At 46.6% G+C, this 24,860-nt stretch overlaps 1 protein-coding gene across 1 annotated transcript in view; it reads left to right on the top strand.

Annotated features, from left to right (window-relative positions):
- Positions 1–24,860, top strand: part of CLIP2 (CAP-Gly domain containing linker protein 2) — a 125,396-nt gene that overhangs the window by 66,397 nt on the left and 34,139 nt on the right. Inside the window, exons 4-7 of the mRNA XM_034752210.1 lie at positions 12,391–12,520; positions 19,522–19,736; positions 20,823–21,020; positions 22,376–22,479. Of these exons, the coding sequence (XP_034608101.1) occupies positions 12,391–12,520; positions 19,522–19,736; positions 20,823–21,020; positions 22,376–22,479 (647 nt within the window). The remainder of the gene's footprint in view (positions 1–12,390; positions 12,521–19,521; positions 19,737–20,822; positions 21,021–22,375; positions 22,480–24,860) is intronic.

Below are 24,860 nucleotides of genomic sequence, written 5' to 3'. Positions count from 1 at the left end.
AGAGGTCTGAATGAGGATTGAGCTCCCTGCTGCGCTGTGTAGACACAGGCCTAGAAAGAAATGGTCTCTGAAATGCTTGCAGTTTAGGCTGAGATGCAAGAGAGAAATGACAGGAGGGGAGGGTGAGGATAAACAGCAGTGAGATTGCGGGGTTATATCGTCCAGTGATGTGTCCTTGATTCAGCAGGTATCTCTGCTGTGGCAGAGTGCAAAATGCAACTAATTATGTTTTGTATTGAAACATGAAAAGGAATCGTAATTGGAAATAAGCATTCGGAATAACCCTGCATGCCTCAACTGCTGTAAGTAAATCTCTCCGGCCATTCATTCTACCGATTAATACGACCGTACTTACCTGACTTTATTTCCCGTGTCGATGTTTTTCTGGAGGATGCTGTGATCTTGTCATTTGGGAAGTGGTGGGGGGCAGCTGGACTCCATGGAAGGCTTTTCAAGTAGAGGAGAGTATGTATGTTGTGTAAATGCTCTGTCAACAGAGCCGGGGAAGGTGGTGTAGGGTCCTCTGTGGGATTGACACCTCCCTGCTGTAAGCTATAAAACTCTACATATGCTCCTGGAGTTCTGTTTGTCTCCCTCTGGCTTTTCTTTAACTTCACTGGGAATCCGTTGGGTCCCAAAGCCATTTTCGCTTTTCAGTGACTTTATGTTCATCTGTGGCTATATTCGAAACCCCCTTCGGACACACTTCAGCAGCTGGGCAAAGGGTTGGCATGGACTTTTCCACAAGGAAAATGAGATCAGATTTGCCTTTGGCGACTGCAAACCGTGTGTTTCCCGCAGATGTAAGAATGACATTCATGTTCTAAAGCCAACGTTGTAGAACTCTTCTCCTGCTGTCGTGCAAATTATTGCTGAGCAGTTAAAACTTACTTTAGCTAGACCAGAGCTTCCCAAAGTATTGTCTGTGGAGCACTCAGGGTATGCCTACACTGCCGTTAGACACCTGCAGCTGACTTGGGCTCATGGGACTTGGGCGAAGGGGCTGTTTAATTGAGGTGTAAATGTTTGGGCTCAGGCTGCAGCCCAAGGTCTGGGACCCCCGTCAGGGTCCTTTAGCCCAGGCTCCAACCCAAGCCCAAATGTCTACATCACAATTAAACATCCCCTGAGCCTGAATCAGCTAGTACAGGCCAGCCACAAGTTTTTAATTGCAGTGTAGACATACCGTAACTGGTGGTCATCAGAGAAGAATTGGCTTCTCGCATGGTGCTGGTCCACCCCATTTTTCAGCGGAGAGAAACAGAACAGACAGGAGTGGGGAGAGGAAGTGAAGAGCTAGAGCAGACAGTGTGATTAACTGGACAAAACAACTCCTTTAAAAATCTTTAAGAATACATGAAATACTCTCACTGTCCCATGTACGCAACTGGTGTAGCTGCCGCAGGGAAATGATGTGACTGCAAATGGGAGGGGAGATCTATTAAGATGCAGTCGCTGCTTTGGAAAATGGGGGCCCCCCATAGTTTGATGTCCAGGTAAATGAAATGATGGTGTGGTGAACAAGGCAGTGGACTGGCAGTCAGGAGAATTGCTTCTAAGCCTGGTTCTACCACAGACAACTTTGGTGGCCTTGGGAAAATCACTTGCATTAACACTTTCAAAAATGGCAGCTGATGTTTGGGTTCCCAACCCAAGCCCCGCCTTGGGCTTGACCTTTTGTAGGTGCTAAGCACTCTCATCTCTCATTGGCTGCATTTGCAGTTGTGGATGCTCAGTACCCCTGCATATCAAGTCCACAGTTTCTCAAGTTGGGCCCCCAGAATGAGTGAATCTTTGTCGGATGGGCGAAGCATAACGCATAGTGGATTGTTAGGAGAACATCTCAAGGTTGCCCTTGCTTTGCAAAGAAGTCCTGACTCGCCACTGTTACATTTGGCTTCAGTGGAATTACACTTGTGTGAAACCAGAGTAATGTCGTGCAGAATTGGGGCCTGTGACATGTGGTCATTAATGATTTAACAACAAGTTTTTAGGAGAAAAGAGTTCACTTGGGTGTCTTGGCCACATTTCCACTTTCTTTGTGCCTATGAAGAAAATCTCTGTGTTTTTCATTTGGAGAAATTAATTTGGAGGAGCACGGAGGGATCAAAATGTGTGTTACTTTGCTGACACATGAGGGTGTTCCACCCCAGAAAAGGCTGTTTTTTCAGTCATGGGGCAAGTGACTGTTCCCTATGTCTGTCTATTAAAAAAAATAAGGGGGGCAAAAAGCACTCTATAGAGGTATTGTTACCTTTAGTCTTCCTCTCGAACCCTAACCGGGAGTGTGGTCTTTATTTAGCACTGAAATATGGAACCATAAATACAGAGCTGGGGTTGTACAAAGCAGCACCTAATGGAAAACTTCTTGACGCTGCAAATAAGCAGATGAGCAACTGATCTAATATATTATATGTTAGCAACTGATCTTATATAGTATATATTATTCTATAGGTCCAAAAATCTATGCTTTAGCTAGAATTCGCTGTAGATGAAAAATGTTAGATAATGTAATGAGTCTTAATGCCAAGAAGGTGAAAGTATAAAATGAGAGCGAGAGAGAGAATAAGTTGAGCTGGATATCTACGCCTGGTGGAAACAGACTCTGGGTTCGCCCCTTTGAGAAGGATTTTTAATTAGATTCTTCTCTCCGATGCGCATTGCAAATTATTTCTTTCTGTCTGCTGTATATGCAACCCCTAGCTCCTGGCAAACGACAGAGGTGTCTCATGAATAAACTAATCAAATTCATTCGATTCATTTTTTTTTTTAAAGATATAAACTCAATCTGGCAGCCTGAAGCTGAAATGGGTCTTTTACCACCCGAGTCTAAATAATTTGAATTAATAGCTCACACATAACGAGAACTACAACCTAAACCTCTCCAATGGAGCAGTTGCATATGTTGCGGCCATATGTTGGCCTTGAATTACTTAGCAGCGCCTGAGCCCCTTGGAGTTCAGCTGCAGGAAAATGGTAGTGGAGCAAATTCTGCCTTTCTCTTTCTTAGCCAGTCAGCCAAGTTCATCCAAATGGCCGTGGGCTTACAGGAGGGGAGGTGCTCCAATAGAAGGTTTCGCAGAGGGCAGTAAGGAAGTGCCTTTCCTGGGCTTGTATCAGTCTCGGAAGGGAGACCCCTCACGTTCTTTGCTTCCACCGAGGTACTTAGTGCTTTCAGAGAAGACGTAATAAATATTTCATCACCTTCTTGCAAATCAGTCCAGGGGAGAGCTACAGTCTGTGTCTTGGCCGGTGAATGTAACAGTGTGGTCGGCTCTAAGACCCTATATAGAAACGTGGGCATGTTCTGCTGAGTCACCTTAAAACCTCTGTGGTAAGACTTGAGGTCACTGTTGCATAGCTCCAACCACAGTATAACTGCGTGGGTGCCTCTTGTAGGGACAGAAGGAAGTAGTAAAGAAGAGGCTGTCCTGGAAGGGACTGTAGGGGCAGCTGAACTCAGGGAAGTAGCTTAGGTTGAGGTCAGTGTTGATTTTCAGTAGCCAATAAGACCAAACCTCAGGTGGGGGGTGAACTCGGACCCCAGCTCAGAGCCTGTGCTCTTGGAGCATGAAGTAGGCACCCAGCCTGCTCCGAGCATGTGATGGTGTGGATGGAAATGCATGTTGGGGAAGATCTGTAGGAGCCCCCCCCCATCCTTAATGGATACCTATAGCCTGCTGTAATGGTTAAAGCAAGGGACATGTAACGATTGGCAGGACTTGAACCTGGACCTGCAGGGCTATCAGGCAACGATGCAGATCCCTAACTAGCTGCCAAAACTGCCCTGCTTCTAGAATAAGAGTACTTGTGGCCCCTTAGAGACTAACCAATTTATTTGAGCTGCTTCTCTGTTCCTGAGCTCCCCGTATTGACCTTGGCTCAGACTTAGAGTCTGACTCCCAACCAACCCCTGGAACCATAACACGGACCCAGATACAGTATTGAACCTCAGTCTGATTCCTGACTGTCTCCTTCTCTCACCCTCGGCTTAACTCCTGACTCTGACTCCGGCTTGACCCTCATCTTGACTCTTGACCATGATATTGGCTCTGATCCCCAGCTTCAGTTCTGGAATCCCAAACTCCTGCCACTAGTTCTGCCTACCTTTGCCCAGGATCCTGACAGAACAGAGATTCAAGACATCTGTGTTCTGTCCCTGGCTCTGCCACTGACTTATGTGACCTTGGGCAAGTCACTTAGCCGCTCTCTGGCTCAGGTTCCCCATTTTAAAAGGAGGGTGATAATATTGTGAGGCTTAACTCGTACATCTTTGAGGCAAGGAATTCCTGAAGTGGAAGGTACCATTCCCTCTTCTCTTCCTCCCTCTTTTCTCACACTGTCTGGCCCAAAGCAGACTCCAACCTCCCTTCCCGCCCCCCTCACACACACCAGGGGGTTTAAAGGAAAACGGCTTGCTAGCCCAGTGTAGACAAGATGTAACAGTTCTGAAAGTCCTAGGGTACGTCTACACAGCAACTGGGAGTGAGCCTCGCAGCCCGGGTTGACAGCCAGGCACTAGCTTCACTCAAGCTAGCATGCTAAAAATAGCAGTGTGGACGTTATGGCGTGGGGCACGCGTGGAGGTTGGAGCCAGGGGTCAGGTGGGCTTGTACTCAGATGGCCAGCCTGTTTAGCACGCTAGCTTCCCTTCCCTCCCCCCAAATGCCCCACATGTGGTTCCCCTCTTTCTGGCCACGCCCCTGCCCCACATTACCATGAAAGATGGGGGGGGGCTCTCAACTGGTGAACTAGTGAGGTTGGTCAGCTGAGGGGACTGTCAGCTGTGACCCCTGTCAAAGATGCATAGCTGCCAGAGTTGACTGCACACTAGTTGTGCCAGTCTGTTGGGCCTACAATGGCGTACAAGCGTCTGAATGATAATGAGTTGGACTCGGGCTTAACCCTATAAATGATCAGATTAACTCCATTGGTTGTTGTCTGGCAGATGATCAGCTGTGGCCAATTTATGCGTGAACAACAGGCACATTCCAGTGAGTGAGAGACACTTACAATTGATTGGTCTCTAATGTAGACAAGGCCCAAGTTGCTACAGAATTAGTGGACTGAAGCCTATATGTTGCCTAGCCCAAAAACAAAGCCCTGGCTGGATTATGGAGGTCCCTGGATAACAGACAAGGATAGACAGCTTCTTTGGATGCTGAATGTTGTATGATGGGGAGTTACGGGGTCATGGCCATTGACAGGAGAGACAGGAAAACCCCAACCCCTTAGGGCTGTTAGTCTAGTGCAGTGGTTCTCAACCAGGAGTCCAGGGCACCCTGCGGGGCTGCGAGCAGGTTTCAGAGGATCTGCCAAAATAAACCAGAGAGGAGGGCCGGTGTTAGACTCGTCGGGGCCCACGACAGAAAGCCGAAGCTCGAGCCCGGCCGCCTGGGGCTGAAGCCGAATCCTGGGCAACTTAGCTTGGCAGGGCTTCCTGTGGCATGGGGACCCTAGGCATTTGCCTTGCTTGCTACTCCCTAATGCCGGCCCTGGCTTTTAATCTACTGGATATGCAGGAAACCAGTTGTTGTGGCACAAGTGGGCTGTGGAGCTTTTATAGCATGTGGGGTGGCCTCAGAAAGAAAAAGTTGAGCACTCCTGGTCTAGTGGTCCTTCTGTGGTCCCAAATGTGGCTTTCTTGCTGTTGTCACACAGAAATAACAATCCCAAACCAACCCTCCTGCCCTCATTTCAAATCAACCCTTTGGAGGCCTTCTCGGTGTGCACGCATGCCCTCATAAGCATTCATTTAGCTGGCATGCTGGCAAATACTAGTGTTCTGCTTGCAATATATATCATTAAAGAGGAGTTGTAAGTGGCCTTCAGCAGCTAGGACTGTGTTATTAACATGGACAGCCTTTATAACAGAGACAGCCTCCTAAGGAGAAGCAGTAATTCTAGGGTTTCCTCTTGCATTGAAAAGGTTATTTTCTCATTGCTTCTCGAGAGATGTGTGCAAATGTCTCTTGCATCGGCTGCATTAATGGAACTTGCATCTCTGCAAATCCAGCTGCGCTGGGGTGCTGGGTGGAGACTCCCGACTGAGGTTTTGGTAAAAACCTTTACAGCTTCATTGGGGACAATCCATTTTCTCTGTCCTGTATTTCTGGTCCTGTGCATTCCTTTGACCCTCACTTCCCTATTGGTTTGGATGGTGACCTGACTTGACTTGAGACGAATAACTTTTTTTATTTTGTCTTAAACAAACTATTCATGGCACCTACGTCACCACATGAGAAGAGACACGTATTGCACCTTAAAACCACGCTGTCAACTACTCTGCAGTGAGTGACTAATGACCTTGTGCCAAACTGGGACATAGCCAGTCGGGCTCTCTTTTTCCTTTGTGTGTCTGTCTCCCTGTTTTTGAAGATCATGTTTTTCTCTCTTTCCCATGCATTCTGTAGCATCTGGAACAAAACTCCCCAGGCACTGGCCAAAAAAATGCCCTCCGTAATTTAATGCTTGTGTAACACAGTTCCCCACTATGAATGCTTAGCACTGCTGGAGGCTGGGAACTTCAGCACCAAAGTGCAGGCTTCTCCCACTTGAGCTACAGAGGTAACTCTGCTGGCTGTTAGTAGTAGTAGACTCCTTATCCTCTATGTGGATGAACCACTAATGGAAGAGGCGTCACACAGTCAGCATGTTACAATGGCAGTCATGTACTTCATGTACAATGGTAATCATTCCTACTTCAGCCTTCCAAATGACAGCAGTACTCTGCAGCCTTGGAGAGTGCTCAGGGTTACTGTAAAAGGAGTGAGTCGGGATTGGTAGAGTAGCTACCAAAATGTTTTAATGGGGCAGTGCAATCTCTGTCTGTCAGTTTAGAGAGGGGTGCTGAGAGCAGGGCCTGTAGGCATAGGGCGAATGGAGCGGATGTAAGGAGAGAAATGGTGAAGAAGAGGGAAAATCGGAGAAAAGAGCAAATGAAGTCTAGAGAGAGGAGGCTGGAAACAGGCATGACTCATGCTTCTGTAGCTGCCAGGTTGAAACACTGTCTAGTCCTAATCAGCCAAAGTTGTTTAAACAATACGTTAGAAACTCTAATGAGGATGGTGGAATGGTGTCTGGAAGGATAAAGATCATTGACTTTTCAGCCTTGGGATAGTGGTTTGACTCCATTTTTCTCCTTTACATTACATGTTTTATGCCTTCCTTATTGAAAGTGACACAGTAGGTGTCTTTGGCTTCACACATCTTCCTTTGCTCTGCCATCTCTCGGAATGAGATGCAAGATTGATCTACTCCTCTGGTTTCACGTTGTCAAAGGGTTTGAGCTAAATGCTTTCTCCTGAAGTGCTTAGAGAGCGTCAAGATTGGGGAAAGGGCAGGATTGGGAAGATACTGTTCAGTGAATGACTTTTAAGCAGATCTAGATGGTGAGTCTGGAGTCAAACTTCCCCACAGTTTACAGGTGTTTGGATCAGAGGCAGTTTTCGTTCATCCTGACGATGCCCCTTTCTTGGGTCAGAGGGGGGTGGATTGTGATGGGCGAAACGGTTTGTCCTGGATGTTTTTCCTGAAGCTGAAAGGCCTGGAGGATTAGAACTGGTCTAAAAAAAAAAATTAAAAATCATAGCTGTTTCCATTTTGCAGGGTTCAAATCTGACCTCTTCCTCCCTCTTTTTTGCAAAAAATAATAATTACTAGTGATTTTTATTGAAACAATAATCCAAGTTTCTCATTTACTGAAAACCCATTTTCTTTTTTGTGATATTTTTGATGATAATCTCAATTTAAAATTTTAATTAAAAATTTTGGAACATGACCAAGTGGGGTTGGTTTGGGGTGTTTTTTTTTTTTTTTTTTTTTTTTGTGGGAAATTTTTCATTTTCTAAAAAGGCCAAAATTAATGGGGGTGGTGGTGGTTGTTTTTAAATTTTCAGCAGACTCTACGAGCACAGTCCCTGAGTTGGGGTGGGTGGTAGTGTTTGCTTTGTCTTTGCTTCTTAGAGTAACCATGACTTAAACTAGCAGGGAATACTGGGCGTCTCTCCAGATTGGCAATGCTGCTACACACCCTTTCTCTAGGTTGCCAGTTCGAATCCCATGTAGCTCAGGTAGTCCTTCCCATTCATAGCTCTGTGTGCATGTATTGTTTCCAGTTACAAATGACACTAATTTAGCACCTGAAGAATAAACTATGCACTCCTTTCAGAACAGACCTGCTGAAATGGGGGGACAGTATGGGGTAGGGAAGATACTTGTTGAATAAACAGATTTACTCTGCAGAGAGATTAGTCCAGCACATTTCACTAATCTATGGCGTTGCATGTACTACCCAAGTCCCATGGTGCAGCAATGCACAGATGTTAGAGGTGAATAAAAACATGCTTTGGAGACAGGAGCTGCAGCTCGGGAGTGCATTGCCCAGCTTCTGGTTTCATAAGGAGGAAAATCACAAATAGAGTTTCCTTAGAAACCATGCCCCTAGTGACCTTGGCAACACCAACAGCCTGTTGCTGTCCTCCAGACGTTAGTCTGCTGATAGTGGCCAAAGTGGCGATGCTAAAGCCAGGTCAGACTTTGCTTTTTCCCACCTATAGGTTGTGGAGTATTTTATAAAAGCAGACGTGTACTGAAGGGGAAATCGAGGCACCGTGAGCTGAAGTGACTTGCTCATGGATACAGGACAAGCCAGTAGCAGAGCTGGGAAAAAAACTCCGGAGTCTTGTATACGTCTCTCATGCCCTATCCATCGGCTCTCTCTGGCTGCCTCCCTACAATTGCTGCCGCCTTTGTTTTTCCTGGGCAGCCCTACTGCTCTCATTCCAAGGTGATAAAGCTGGGAGCTCATTTGAGTGCTTGATGGAAATGAATGCCTACATTTTGATTAAACCATTCAGCTCATGGACTGATGCAACCTGCCAGCTGGCTTTTTTTAAAAAATACTTATTTTAGCAGCATTAGCAGATTATCAAGGTTGAATAAATCTGCATGTCTGAGTCAGATGAATTTTCTGGGTTCACCACACACACGTTCCTGTATGCCTGCCAGGGGATGGGACGTTCAACAATTGGTTCTAATGCTATCATGCAAATATGACAGTCTTGACTATTCATTATTGACTTATAAGTGTGTTCCCCAGTCCCTTCGGGGTCGTGGGAGCGCTGCTTGTCTCAGGACAGTAGGGTTGCCAGCCCTTCAGGATTGTCCTGGAGTCTCCAGGAATTAAAGATTAAACTTTAATTAAAGATTGTCATGTGATGAAACCTTCCCGACCAGGTCCAACCAAAATTGGCAACCCTATGGGACAGTTGTGTCTATGCTCGCTTAGGGGATAAGATAATCCTGAATGATGGTGACAAGTTCTATGGATTATATCAGGGTAGCTAAGAGAAGAATTGAAACTTACTTTAGGGGAAAACTCCGTATTGTTGTCACAAAAATGTTACTGGTTATTACTCTTCTGGTTAGTGGAGTTGACTTTTTTTTTTATAGAAATAGTTAATACCAGTAAATGTCCTTATGTGGATACAGTTTTACCAGTATAAGATGTCTTATACCAACAGAGTTATTCCCCTTCCCAAATAGGAATAGCTATGCTGGTATAAATTACCTTTACACCAATATAACTGTGCCCACACTAGGGGTTGTGCTGCTTTAACCATCTACCTATAGCTAAAGCAGTGTGACTTTCTGGGGTAGACAAGCCAAGAGGAGGAAGAAGACTTTAGTGTAGCACTGTGAGAACCAAGGACTAATCAGGGGGAGCTGGTCAGACTTTTAAGTTGACCAGCTGGTATCCACCCCAGGCCCTCAAAGGTTCTGGACCCACATAGCTTGTAGAAAGAAATGTGACTCCGTGTATCTTTCTAAACTTCATTAAAACCCATCAACCAAAGTAAAAGCAGGGAAACATATAACCTAAAGTTAAGCTACGGTAGTATTAATATTAAACTCCAGTTATGAATACAGCTATCAACTCAAGGTCAAATTAACAAATTAGTCTTGATGTTGGATTAGAATTAAATCTTCAAATCAATACCCTAAATAATCAATCCTTATAATTCAAAGATGAAGGTGGATGTCCATTTCATTATAAATACTAACTAAAGAATTCTACTAATGTCAATCAAATATATAGCTTGAACGGTTAAATATGTTTAACACTGAAACTGAATTACTATCTAAAGTCTGGACCACAAACTCAATTCTAAAGCTTCCTTGTTAGACTTCAGTTCTTGTGCGGTGGCTAACCCATTCCTCCCCTGTCCCAGCAGAGATCAAATACAGGCTTTAATAGAACACTCTTGTTAAGAAGTTTGACAACTCTTCTTTACCAGAAATTACAGCATGCAATCTCCAGCTTCTCAAGACGTTTAAACATAGAATGCACTCTTAATAATTTTATGAGACAATACTTAGGTCTGTTTAAACCTGGGGAACATGGACACGGCCACACTTTCACCCCTCAAAATAAAAAAGGGTGGGATGTTGTCCAGTGAATAAAAATAGAACATTTGAGATAATAGGGGTGTTGCAAACTCTTCAGCACTTGCAGTCATCTGCTCTCATAGTGTCAGGGCTGAATCTGCAGTCAAGTAGCCAGATGATGATGTTCCACTGATGCAGCGCTATGTGCTAGCGGGCCTGCTTTGGGTTCAGGGAAAGACTGATCAGAGGCCAGAGTGGCTTATTTGTTGATGATGTGACTTGGTCTCTCCAAGGTGATCAGCCTTGGAGATTCTGGAAGGTTGGTCTTCCTGCAGGTGGCTTGTGGACCCAAACAGCGAGGATTCTCGGCCTTCCCCTTGATTTTTTTAGTTTGCAATCTTGACTTTCTCAGCTTTGATGCGCTGCCTTCCAGGACTTTTGGACAAATCAGAGATGAGACCTACCTGGAGCCTTGCAGCCTCGTCCAATCAGATTCAAATTAATTCGTCCTTAATTAGTATCGCTATGGAAAAATCCTGCTTAAATCAGCAATAAAAAAAAAATTCACTCTTTTGCCTACCACAGAGCCCGTAAGTCTGTAACCATCCTTCTCCCCCACAAAAAATCTGCATAAATGAGATAATGTTTGAGGAAGCTGGCATTGTCTTACAGGGTGAAAGGGCTGAGGATAACTTTGTCACCAGTTTACAGAAAGTTCAATATAAAAATAACTAATTGGAAAAACCCCAGCAACAAAACCCGTCACTTGATGTTCATTTGTCAGCAAAAATTCTAACTTATTAGTTTCATCGTGTCTCATTTCTTATTATTCTTGGAAACAAGGCAACTGCGGTAACCTTTCTATTTTGGAACTGAGCTATTGGTCAAACAGCTTCCCTGGTGAAAAACGCTATCTAAGAGCTAAGTGGTATTATTATTATTTCATTATTACCTTCTGAAAGCTACTCTAAAGCTTTAATCATGAGGAAACCTATTTGCAATATAAAACTTTATAAGGTTTATATGTCCATATTAGCTATTCTCCTCAGAACGGAGATAACTCAGCAAACCTGTTGTAGCTTCTAATGTTAAGAAAGATACCAGCTGGTGTACTATTGGTTTTCAATCATACACACACTTTTAGTAGTAGTATGCAAAACATGTAGAACTTCACACTGTTTCATACCTGGCACGGACTATGCAAGTGGGTAATTGTGCATACTTTTTTCTTCTGGTGTTGGTTTCTTTCTAAGGCCTGATCTAAAGCTTTGCAGGCATAGCTGTGTCAGTTAGGGGCATGATTTATTTTATTTATTTTGCTGAAATACCCAAAAGCCCTAGTGTAGATGTAGTTAGACTGGCAAAAAGGTCCTTTTTCTGGGATAGTTTTCATTCAGGGAACTCATATAAGCTATACTGGCAGTAGGACTTTGATGTCAGTATAAACTGCATCTCTACTATGAGGGTTTGATGGTACAGCTATCCTGGTAAACCTTTTAAGTGTAAGCAAGGCCTAAGAATAAAATATGTGCTGTGCTGGACTGGACCAATCGACCGTCATGCCTGGCATCCTGCCTCTGTTTTGCTCAGTATCTGCCATTTCAGAGGGAGGCTGAAAACCAAACCCAACCACCTGTGATCCAGGCAGCTCGTTGTGTATGAGGGCAGAAAGCCCTTTCATGAAGTCTACTGCAATTAGCTGACCTGCTGAAACGTGAGATTTGATTACCTCTGCCTTAGCATCTTCTTCCCAGGCGACGGGGAGTGAGGAAAATCTTTGTCTGTCCTCAGCTCTCGGAAGAACTTCATTGCTGGAAGATGCCTGGAATGGAGAGTGTCTGAACTGGATCAATGTGTTCTAACCGTGACACAGCAGGGCTGTATTGCAAACTTTTTTCTTGTGCATCCCATTCCTTATCCTCCCAGTCTCCCCACCCTGTGTGTCCTCGCTTTAGTGCTGGTGCTTCCGCTTCTAACCTCCAGCGTTTTGATAACCAACAGGTTGGCGGGACGAAAACGGGAGTTGTGCGCTATGTGGGCGAGACAGATTTTGCCAAAGGAGAATGGTGTGGAGTGGAACTTGATGAACCTTTAGGGAAGAATGATGGGGCAGTCGCTGGTACAAGGTACTGTATACGCGCGCTGTGCTCCAACTTGGGGTCTGAAAGGGTGCCCGAAACCTACCAATATAATGTGGAGTCCAAAAGCCAGCTGCTTAGGGTGGTCAAAGGAGGCAGAGCTAGAACTTACGCTATGAATTTAAGCAGAGGACATCTAGACTGTATATTGGGGGTGGGGGGAATATTCTAATGGCGAGGTCTTTAGACTGGGAAGTAGTTTCCCCAGGGAAGTGGTGGAAGTCCCATTACTGGAGTATTTTTAAACTTTTTAAAAGTTTTGAGAGAAAAGTTTGTTTGTTTATTTATTTAAGAAGAGATTCGTTGTTGGGTTTTTCCCCATGTCTGGTTTCTGTGATTCTGTGACTTTATTAAGACCACTCACCATCAGACGTTTCCGTCACAAATCCTTCACTTTCCCTAGTCTATGTATAATTCACCCTTTCTGCTTTCTACATAATAAGGACGTGAGATCGTCTCAACATGCTGGGCATCTCTTCTTACTGGAGGCGAGGCTTTTAATGAGCCCTGAATGAACAGTTCATTAAGTTATTGCTCCAGGCTTGTAGTGATTCTTAAGCATGGCATCTGTTTGCAGACTGAACTTCCAACCCCTGAATCCATTCAGTGCCTTCTACAGCAGTGTAGCTTTCAGCAGGCATCTGTCTGCTGGTGAAGGGCAAAGCTGTGAAGTCGACCAGATCAGTTTGGCATTGGGTAAATATCAGAAAGGCAGCGTGCTCTTCCAAACTATCTCCAACTTTTGGGTCTGTGAAACTGGGCAGGAGAGCTGATGAGACTTCTTGCTGCAAACTGTGACCCCAAACCTCAGATCGTGAGTTACCCTGAACTTTGGGGAAGTTTGGTTCTGGGTTCTGGAACTCATGCTTGACTCGTGTGGAAATACAGTCAGAACAGACTCTCCAGATGCTACGGCAGGTCCATTAATGGGAATAGTGGTAGGGAACATTCTCAATCCTTTTAAACCTGATAAAGGTCAGGGTTTGGATCAATGTTTGGGAGGGTTCTCTCAGTATCTGAAATGGTTCATTGATCCCTGGTGTTCACTCTAATTTTTCAGGTGTTGTGCAGAGTCCTATAAATCTTAGCACAGCCCTGATCTTTCTATTTACAGCTATAAATCAGTGACCAAAGGCAGTCTGACTCTGGTTAATAAATTAGGTACGTGGGATAGCAACAGTACCATGAAACATTATTACTACGTCCGGGCTTCCTCGGGAAACCCAGCTATGGCAGAGGCTAGAGCGTAACTTCGAAAATAGCATGGAACTACCAATTACTCAATGGGTCCCGGTTTCTGCAGCAGTGTCATTCATTTCTGCCAGCCTGGGTGTCTGCTGGCCACGAATCTTTATTTGAAACAGGAATGACTATGTATTGTCGCATGCCAGCATGAAGGCATCACGATAAATCAGCAAATGACTGGAAGCGGAGAGTCCCCGAGGTCCAGTCACGTCCCGAGGCGAAGGAGAGAAAGGAAGGGGGGATGCTGTAGGATGAGCTATGGAATGAATCCAGCCAGGTGCCTGCTCTCCATCACTCAGTGATAAAGTAGCTGCAGGTTTTATCTTCAGAGTGCCCCAAAGTAACTTGTTTTCTGTGTGGACGTAGAAGGTAAGAGAGGGGTGTATTGAGCGCAGGGCTCCGGGATTCTGCTACTGAGATCCAGTCCTGCCTCTGCCCCCACTTCCCACCCATTTGTAAGAGAAACTTGGTTCTGCCTCCAGCTCCCTGCTCGTTGTCAGGTTAGCCTTGCTATGAGCAGGAATTCACCTTTCTGCTTTAAGACCATGATGCTGGGATCAGAGGTGGTTCAGGTAAGTAGGAGGCCCCCGGCAAAGCCAGTCACCGAGGTCTCCTAGCTGCAAGACTTTCACCTCCGTCACTTGCAAACCCTGTGCCACGCTGTCAGATGTGGGGGCAGTTCAGTCCCACAGTGGGGAATAGCGAACAGGAGTGAATTAGGGGGCTAATGGGTGGAGATTTCAGTTTAAGCAGGAGGAGGGAGGGAGGGGGAAATCTGTACTGTGCCATAATATAGGGGCAGGTCTCATGGGACTCACGCGAACCACAGAGATCTTAAGCAGTACAATGTAGCCCCCCGTACAACACAGGCACATCAACAGCAAACCTCCGGCTAATAGTTCAACCAGCACCCATTGGAGTGGGTCTCCCTCCCTCCTGTGTTCTGACTGCAGGTTTGGCAGCGTTATCTCAACTGACCCTTGTAGCCCGAGCCGACCTTCTGCTTTTCTGCATGTCCCAGTCCTCGATGGCTGTGCTGTCAAAGCCGCTGAAAGCTGTGAGTTGCTCAGCGAAGCCTTTGGAGGAAAGCCGTCTTGCTAAAACACACATCTTTCGTTTTGCTGCTGCACCACAAAGGATGCCCTGCGCCAGCACTCAGGACCTGCCACACTCCCTGTCCCCAACGCTGACCTGCCGGGGCGTCATTTTTAATGCACTGGGCTTGTCCCAGCAAAATCCCAAAGTCCTGGGACTCAAGCAAGGGGGGGGCAGAACGCTTGCTTTGGCTTTGCTAACTGTTGCCATCTAGTGACCGAGACACTCATCCTGGTTTGTTTTTCAGGCCATTGCTGGGTGAATTTCTATTGGTCTTTGGGTGGCGTGTTAGCATGGCTGACGCTGATCATACATGTGATAGCACCATGCTGTTTTCTGGTGGTTTCTGGGCCAGGGTGACCAGATGTCCCGATTTTATTGGGACAGCCCCGATTTTTGGGTCTTTTTCTTATATAGGTTCCTATTACCCCGCAGCCCCTGTCCCAATTTTTCACACTTGCTCTCTGGTCACCCTATTCTGGGCTCACTCTGGCTCTGTGCATGTCACGAGCGGTCTCCAAAGAAGGCCATTGTCCCTGGGGAGCTGAAGACAGTAGACTGGCAGGGCGTGGAGATGAAGGGGTGGTGCTGTCCTCTTTTGAAATCTACCACTGCTGGAAGAGCAAAACCTGAGAGAGTGGCACTCTGGGGAGATGGGAAAAGCCAGTGGAAATGCCTGGGGGTGCTGTAGGTGTGTGCAAAGGGTGCTTGGAGCCTGGTGCTTGGCTCTGGCTGCCTCCCCTGAGAGACAACGCCGTGGGGGCAGCTGTGAAACATTCCAAATGGGGTCATTCTGGCACAGCTCCAAGTGCTCCGGGGCTGTCCCAGGTGGCGTGACGGGGTGGTCCTGGCTAGCCGGGGGAAGGGCAGGGCCGGTGCACCCGGGGGGAGCACAGAGTTTAAAGTTGTCGTCCCCTGGCGAAGGGCAGTGTCCGTCCCACCTGCTGCCCTGCACTGGGGACGAATGCCCGCACTGACAACCCTGTCCTTGTAGCTGCGCAGGGCTGCTGGGCACGTACCCAGTATTCACAAAGCAATTCCCAGACGGAAGCTGCCGCACGAGGGCCCAGCATGTAGCGTGCAGCACCGTGGAAGGGCAGAGTATTGCTACACTGTGCCTGCCTCTCTTATGTCTTTGCACTGGTGTAATCCCACTGACCTGACGGGAACTGCTTGTGATTTGTACTGGTATATCCGAGAGAAGAATCTGGCCCATTGTTTTCCCACCTGGGAAGCAAACTGACAGTCCATTAATTCACCAGCGTTTGTATTTGTCTTTACCTGCTTCTCTTTTCCACCCGCACTGTTCTGTGACCCTCAGTTACCTTTACTCACACTCTTATTTCCATTAGCAATTTTCATAGTCTCCATTTCCCCCCCTTTTTCCCGGTGCACTCTTTCATTAATGAAGACTAAGAGACTACTAGTGCTGCCAATGAAGGGCGTTACTCCTTAGGCTCAAGTGGCAGAGGTCTCTACTTTGGATGCTGAAGGCCCTAGGTTCAAGTCACTTCATCTTTCTGTGCCTCAGTTTCCCCATCTGTAAAAGGAGGATTATGTTACTACCTCCTTGGAAGTTCTCTGATATCTACTGGGGGAAAGTATTATGTAAGTCCTGGGTATTATTTTTACTAATAACCTCTGGAGAAAGACGGTGTTCCAGCTACAACCCCTTACAAGTCAGACATCCTTTAATAGTGACTTGCACTCACTACCAGTCTGGATCAAAACCAAGCTAGCAGACTAGTGACGGTGGGCTCTGTGTTCTGTTACCAGCCCTCCCATGCATAGCTTATTGTAACAGCGTGACGCTGAGCAGGGCTTTGGCTCGTCTGCAAAAGCCACGTTGCTTTTCCTCCTTGGTTCCCCAGTCTGCAATGAGGTCAGCCCTACACAGTGATCTTCTCCAAGGCCCAGGGCCTGCATGGCAGCCAGCAGAAGGGACGAGTGGTGGGTTGTTTTTTAAGTTGTTTTGAAAAGATTGGGTTTGAACAGATGCTTGCAAATGAATCATTTTCTCCTCTGGATGGAGAACAGGCTGTTCTGCAGCCTCCCATATACATAGAATCAGCCTGTGACAGACACACATGCTTCTGCCAACGTTTACAAGCCAGTTCACAAACGGAAGGCGATTTTGGAACGGCTGTTCACATCTGGAGAAAGCCGACGTCGTGTGCCAGTAAAGCTAATACTTGGTTAATATTCGTATCCATATTGGTCTTGTGTAGTAATTGTTAATCATTATTAATTAGTCACTATTTTATGTACAGGTGGGATAGGTTTTACTCCATTGTTTCCTGCCAGTGGCTCATTTTCAGCATTAGGAGACGACTCCCAAACCAGACTGTATCGTCTTCCTTGGCTACTACACTGACACCAGAGAATGTGACACACAGAGGCTGTCTGGTTTCAATTGCTGAACTGCAGCAGGTCAATGACAGCTTAACCATGGCTTGTGCAGATCAAGCCGTGCTCCAAAGAGGCCCCAAGTTTTTGACAATGTGGGTTTCTGGCACCCACATGCGGAATGGGGCCCCCAAGTGAGACGTGCCTTAATCTCTCGCCAGCATCAGGATCAGCCCATGGTCCTTCTTCTAGAGTTGAAGTAACTGCAGAAATGGGATCGCACCTGAACGTGCTCATCCCCTTGTCTCCATTGTGGCTCTTATTTTGGTATTTTCCTTCTTCATTTATCTGCATCAAAATCATCTTCTTGTCTCCTCGTTTCCTTTATCTTCTTGCTCTGTCTTCCTTACCTTCAGTAGCCCCACCTGGACAGTCAGTGATGAGACAGAGACAGCCCATTCTGCATGGAGTGTTTTGATTGGGAAATGTAATAAGGCGGTTGCTTCCTGAGCCATCCCCTCTGGCCAGAGTTCCTTAGCAGCAGCTTCTCCCTCTTCAGGGCCCCCTTACAGAGTCCCCACAGCCTTTCTTGTCAATCCTACTGTCCTCCGCTCAGGGCTTCCTCCCACCAGATGTACCTCTGCAATGCTGCCTCAACCTAACGCAGGCCAAAGAGCACCTGGAGGGATGCACATGTTCTCCTGGTGTTCATACATGTGGAATCTTGGCCCTGCCCTGGCGGACAGAGTTTAGAGTGCAGGAAGCTTTGGATTGTTTTGTGGAGTCATCTCAGTGGACGGAGTTGGGTTGGAAGCAGGGGGCAAGGGAAATTATTTTGTAGGCTCAGCCCAGCTCCCATTTGCTGTGAACTGAAAGCAAGTAGTTTTCTGTTCTGGGTTTGGTTCAGTTCTGAATAGGCAGCTGTGAGGCATCTGGAGCAGGGGAAAGGAGAGCCAGTGCCTTTCCCTTAGGACAACGTGGGTAGAGGTTTTTTTTTTTTTTTTGTTTTGTTTTTTTTTTTGACACAGACATCTGGGATCCTGCACAAGTCACTCTGCTCCTGGGTATATATTGGAGGAAGGTCACCTCTATCTCATTCTTTAAAAAAAAAAAAAAAAAAAAAAGTCATATCTTCTCTCATCTTCTCCTCCTTCTGCCTCCCCATATGGCAAACCTCTGTCATCACCTAACAGTGCTGAACTGGAGTGATGTACCAGGCAGAAAAGAGAGCTGTGGATGGTGTCACTTAAACCAGCCCACATTAAGCAAGTCCACAACACTCATCTTTCCTTTCCTCCTCTTTTTTTTTTTTTTTTTTTTTTTAAGGGTACATTGTCTGGCTAAACAGACTAGCAAAACCAAAATGTCTTTACCCGTGTGACTAATAAAACCCTACATTGCTCAGGGAGGATGATACAATTCAAAGGCCTCTTCTCATTTGCACTAAAGCTCCTTTCCATGCTCTGGAAGTGCAAAGGGGCCTTAGTGTGGATGTGAATTTAATTTACTTTCACTTTACGGCTCCTTTGCACTGTCAAGTTGGTATAAAGGGGCCTCAGTAGAAATGAGAATTTGGCCCCCTCCTGTGGTTTGATGATTGTTTCCCCCCCACTATCATCTGGGCTGAAGTAGAGAAGGACAAAGTGTGCACAGTGAAATCCGACTGGTCAATGTCACTTTCATAGATTTCAAAGCCAGAAGGATCGGCTAGTCTGACCTCCTGCATAACAAAGGCCAGAGTCCTCCCCCATAATAATTCCTGTTTGAACTAGAATCATTACTGATTAACTTCAAGCTGTGTCAGGGTTACAAACACTCCAGGATGAATGTTTAAAACCAAAACCACAACAACTCTCCACCCTGTTTTCAATGACATTAAAAATATGATATAATATGTAGGTCGCTGCAAATGAGGTTTATGTTTTGCTTTTGGATATATTCGCTCCTGTGAAAGCATTTATTTTATTTAAGCAAACCTATATTTTGGGCCTGTCCTTCCAGAGAGTGGGCCCTTAACTGCCTCCCCCAAAACACTGGAAAAAGGGAAGACTCTAACCTGTTCTACGCATGGAACCCATTAGGCCACAGTGTTGGCGAGGAGACTGTTAAATCCCCTGTAATTCCCGATTCATAGTCTCTGCACTATGATCATCTAATCTGACCTCCTGTATACACAGGCTGTAGAACATCTCCCAGAAGTTGGGAATCATTGGTTGGACTCCCAGCTCTGTGTGGGTGTTGCCCAGTGTGGGGGTGGTATAGGTGGGGATAATATCCTTTCTGACATTCTCTCTTTCTCCTGCTCCAGGTATTTTCAGTGCCCCCCCCAAATTTGGCCTCTTCGCTCCCATTCACAAGGTGATCCGGATTGGGTTCCCGTCCACCAGCCCTGCTAAAGCAAAGAAGAGCAAACGGATGGCCATGGGAGTGTCAGCCTTAACTCACAGCCCCAGTAGCTCGTCCATCAGCTCTGTCAGCTCCGTGGCCTCCTCTGTCGGTGGCAGACCCAGCCGGAGCGGATTGGTGAGAGAACCTTTTCATGCACTGGGCAATTCGGGCCTAGATCTCTTCTGCTCTGACTCCGCAAAGTGGTAGGGCTCACATTAAGCATGTTAGCAGGTGCATTGGTGCAGCTACTACTGCACAGTCAGCCAAGAAATGGGAAGTGCGGGGGAGACTGTGATTAATCTTAGCTTCCCTCCCCCCTTGGATGGTGCTATAACCGATTCCCTGAGCATTTGTGGTCATAAAAGATCCCATGACACTATTTGCAGAGGGAGGGGCACTGACTGTGATGTCATGTCCATGGATAATTATATTCTGCCTTCCTAAAATGCCATCTAGATTGCGATATTTTTCATTTCCGGTCCTAAATGGTTGCATTGCATTGCCTTGTAGTATTTAACAGCTGCTTCCTTCCAACTTCAGAGGTGGCCACATTTTGTTGTTGTGGGAAAGAATTCCTATGAGTTGTGTGCATAATGCTTTGGGGTTCCCTGGAGAAGACAGGCACTATGGGAATGCAAAATATTATTATTAAAAGCTCTAGCTATAGAATATACAGGGCGATCAATGTGGACCACTATCATCTGGGCTGAAGTAGAGAAGGACAAACAAGTGTCCGCCACGGGGAGTGGATCCAACTTTCCCTTACCTGCCGTCCAGTGGAGAACAGCTCTGGCAGCTGAGCTCATTTCGTTTGGGAGTTTCTTCGGCGGCTCTCATAAATAAAACGTGTTTGGGAAGAGAGAGCGGTTGTTCTTTAAAAGTTCAAATTGTGATCTTCACAGCACTCATCACACCCCCTTAGCCCTGTTCCTGGAGAACTCCCTTCCCATCACTGCCCAGAAGAGCTCTCCAGTCCGAGGGAGCTGGTCTGCAATCTCATTCTGACTAGGAACCTCACCCCCACCCCTTCCAACTAGGCCATGAACTCCCAGCTCCAGAGAGCGCAGCGTCTGGGGGCTACCGGATCAGTGGATTGAGCTGCACTCTAGCTCCAAAGGGGCACTGTGTGTGTGCGCAATCGCTCTGTCTGTCTGGTGAACGCTGCTTGCATGGGGGAAGAGCACAGCGACAGACCCTTCACAGCTTAACTCTTCTTTCTAGCTGACGGAAACCTCCTCTCGCTATGCGCGGAAGATCTCCGGGACTACCGCCCTGCAGGAGGCACTGAAGGAAAAGCAGCAGCACATTGAGCAGCTGCTGGCAGAGCGAGATCTGGAGAGAGCGGAGGTTGCCAAGGCCACCAGCCACATCTGCGAGGTGGAGAAGGAAATTGCCATCCTGAAGGCCCAACATGAGCAGGTAAAGCATGTGGCAAAGGCAGGGCCAAAAACCCTTGCACTATCTCAGACCTTCCCTGCTTCGGGCTCCACCCTTAGCTTTAAGCACGTCTGCTGGCAGTTGTTCAGGCCAATTGCATATCTGCAGCTCAGCCCACGAAATTGAAGCCCCTACAGCTTGCCATTAGACAGAATCTGGGTTTGGTGCCAGTGGAAGACATTGATGTAATCGCCTTTCATGCTGATGTAACTGTGTCCATTCCAGAAGGTTTCACTGTTACCTACATTGGTGTCTAGATTCTTGGTCCCAGCTAAGGCCTAAGTGGTGCGACAGGGGTTCTCCCATCACTGATTCTTGCTGCCTGCTCTGCTGTCTCCACATTCAGGGTGGGAAGCATGGAGAGACAGAGCACATAGTATCCCTGTAAGCGTCTCTCTAATCAATAATGCCTAATCAATAGTGGTGAAGACTGGAGTGGCAGGAGCCCATCAGCTGATGAAAGGGGAATTGTTCTCCTTGGGCCATTCGCTCCATGGTCTCGCTGCTGAGGCTACCAATCAGGGATTGTATTCCCGTGATTCTTGCAGTGCCACCAGGTACTGAACTAAATGAATAGCACCCAGTTGTGAGTAACGTTTGGTCACTACTAGCACTGGGCGAAGAGTCAGGAAAATTGTGCAAGGACATTTACACAAAAGTTAAACATGTTCACTCCCCTTTTTTCACAAGCATTTGTGCATATGGTGTTTTGTTCACATTAAATTGTATGTGCTGGAAGTGCATAAACTCTTATTCACAGGTGGACAGGAGTGTTTACTCTAGTATGGGCACTGGCTATTCAGATTTATAAAACTTCCATTGTCCACTCAGGAAGCAGAAACAATACCATGTGCCATAGCTGTCCAACCACATGCCAGTCAGACAGTCCCCAGAGCTTGAAAACTGTTTGCATAAAGCGTTCATCAAACAATTGCCAGTAACAAATTGATTCATAAAAATCAGTCTCTTCGTAGCTAGCTAAGGAGCAGAAAAAAGGGCTAAAACTATCAGATAAATTGTTGACTCAGCGCTAGTTACTGCCACCCTGAGCTCTGTTTAATTTGGTGACCTAGGGCCAGATTTTCAAAAGCGTTCTGGGCCAGGTCTCACGTGCTCAGAATGGCTATCTGGAGTCAGGTTTTCAAAAGGGCACAGTACCCAGCAGACTCCTATGTGCTGAGCTCGTTGGAAAATCTGGTCCCTAGAGATGAAAGCCTCCATACATATCATTTATAACCCCCCCGAGCTATCCAGTTCAGTCCCCTGTTAAGCTTTTAACAACTGTGTATTGCAAATGTAACTGGCTGGCTGTGGGGTGGGATTTCCTTTTGTTACAGTATGTCACAGAGGCAGAGGCGAATCTCCAGCGAGCACGGACCCTGGTAGATGGGGTGCAGAAGGAAAAGTTGGAGCTGCTGAACCAACTGGAAGAGGAGAAAAGGTAACGTAGTAAAGGGGGAATGGGGTGGGAATAGGAAATGTGTAAAAACAGCAGAGGTAATATAACAACATGGTAAGTTGGAGGGAGTGGGGAGACAGGCCATGGTAGTTCATTGGTGCATTTTTCTTGCCTTAGATGATGATGCCTAGCTCTTACATCGTGCTTTTCAGAACGTGTCCTGGACTCCGGGAGCTGCTTGGCTCCCTGATTTCAGTGCATGTCAAATGCGCTGGGCTTTAGCTGGCATTGGCATTGTTGTTTGTGTGGGCAGCGAGTAGGTGGTGTGGAGACCTGGGAAACAGATGAACAATGTGAGTGCAGTAGATGGCAGTGGAAATTCATCGTGCCCAGCTGACTCTAGTTAACATATCAAACCATTCAGGCCTTCTGTCCAAAGAGGATTATCCAGAAAGGTGGCTGAAGTGTTACGGCTAATCACAATAGAAAGGTAGTGTTTGGTAGGCTAGAGTTCCTCGCTCCTTTGCCTAGCAATGTTTAGAGGAGACTTGAAATGGGACCATTACTTGTATCCCCTGTCGCGTCCAAAACACCAGTGCTATTTCTCTTCCTGTGTTACGTGTACGCGGCCAAATCAGCTCAACAGCTGCTTTGAATGTAAAGAAATCTGAAGGGGAAAGTAATCTATGAACATCAAACTAGAAGAGCCCGGCTAGGTCACTGAGTCCAGTCCCTGGCTATCGCAGTCATCCTGTCCTACAATCCCATTCATAAATGTATCAAGCTCCATTTTTAAATGGATTGGGTTGTTTCCGCACTACTCCTGTTGGGAGGCTGTTCCTGAACCTCACTCATATGAGGGGTACAAACCTCCTCCTAATTCCCAGCCTCCGTTTATTGCTGGCCAGTCTCTTTCCTGGACAGATAAAGATATGGGATACTTCGCACTTAGGAGACTGATCGTTCTGGTTCTCGTCCAAGAAGACTAGTGTGATTAGAACCACTTTGTTGCTGTTTAATATAGGTGGTACTTAGGACAAAACACGCTATCAGCCACCACTCACAGCCATCAGCTCTGAAGTGCCGACAGTCCCAAGATTACATTATTCAATATTCAGCAGGACACCGGCACTTCAAAGAACGTTTGCCGGGTTCACTGACTGGACTCAGGGTGCATGGAAAGCCGCAGCAAATGGATTATTAACAATACTACACAAAAGGGCATCGCTCTCCCACCAGCCGGTGAAGTTAGTCAGAGCGCTGCTGCCGCCAGAGCCCTTACACGGGCAGGGGATGGGTGTCAGAAGTATTAGCCTGAAGGAAGAAAGCATTTGAGGAGACATTTGGTCCACCAGGTACACCTCTACCCTTATATAACGCGACCTGATATAACACGAATTCAGATATAACACAGTAAAGCAGCGCTCTGCGGGGGGCCTGCGCACTCCAGCGGATCAAAGCAAGTTCGATATAATGCAGTAAAGCAGTGCTGGGGGGGGAAGAGGGGGGGACAGAGCTGTGTGCTCTGGCGGATCAAAGCAAGTTCGATATAAAGCGGTTTCACCTATAACGCAGTAAGATTTTTTTGGCTCCCGAGGACAGCGTTATATCGGGGTAGAGGTGTATCTTTGGTGGAAGAGTGACCAATTGAGGGTGTGCTGTCTGAGACCCAGTAAACCTAACAGAACAGTGCACCCCAACGTAATGAGACTATCCAGTTGAGTGCTGGGTGGACCATGTCTTATTTTCAGTAGGTCAGTATTGGGAACGGGGTGTCTTCCTCTAGATGGCTGGTGATGAGGCTGTCCGTGGTACTGCACCGAGATGATGTGCTAAGGAGTGCACAGACAGGTTCCCTTGCAGAGTTATGTGGAAATGGCAAATCTGCTGCTGCTGCAGGGTTCTGTCAGTGTCTGAGAATTAGCAGCATGTGACTTCTAGTTCCTTGAGGTTGGCAAGAGACAAGGGTTAAGACTCTGCCAATATTTCTAATAGCCACTCGATACTGCAGGGCTTTGAGAGCCGTCTACTGCGGGAAGAGGAGGGGCGACCTGAGCCGGCTGTCCCCTTGGAAGCACAGAGGGATACAGCAGGATGCTGTATTATGTTGCCAGCATCTTTGTCTTCTCCAGTGTGTTTTTGGAGACAAAGCATTACAAGCTGAAGCCTTTGGGGGCAGCGAGGCTGGATTATCCTCACAGAGCGAGAACAGCCGAAAGGAGAATGAATCACAAATCGCTTCTGGATTGTGCCCTGACAGTGACCATAGTCATTTATGGCACTGAGTGTGCTCCAACTAATGCTTTAAGGTGGTGGGATTGAAGCATCTTTAAACAAATTGGGCAGTCAGCAAAGCCTTCCTCTGAAATATCAGGGTTAACATATTTTTTGCAAAAAAACCAACAAGGAGTCCGGTGGCATCT

Source organism: Trachemys scripta, chromosome 18, assembly GCF_013100865.1.
Source record: "Trachemys scripta elegans isolate TJP31775 chromosome 18, CAS_Tse_1.0, whole genome shotgun sequence".
NCBI classification, from domain to species: Eukaryota; Metazoa; Chordata; order Testudines; family Emydidae; genus Trachemys; species Trachemys scripta.
The sequence above is the reverse complement of the archived record's forward strand: the minus strand, read 5'-3'. Positions and strand labels throughout refer to the sequence as shown.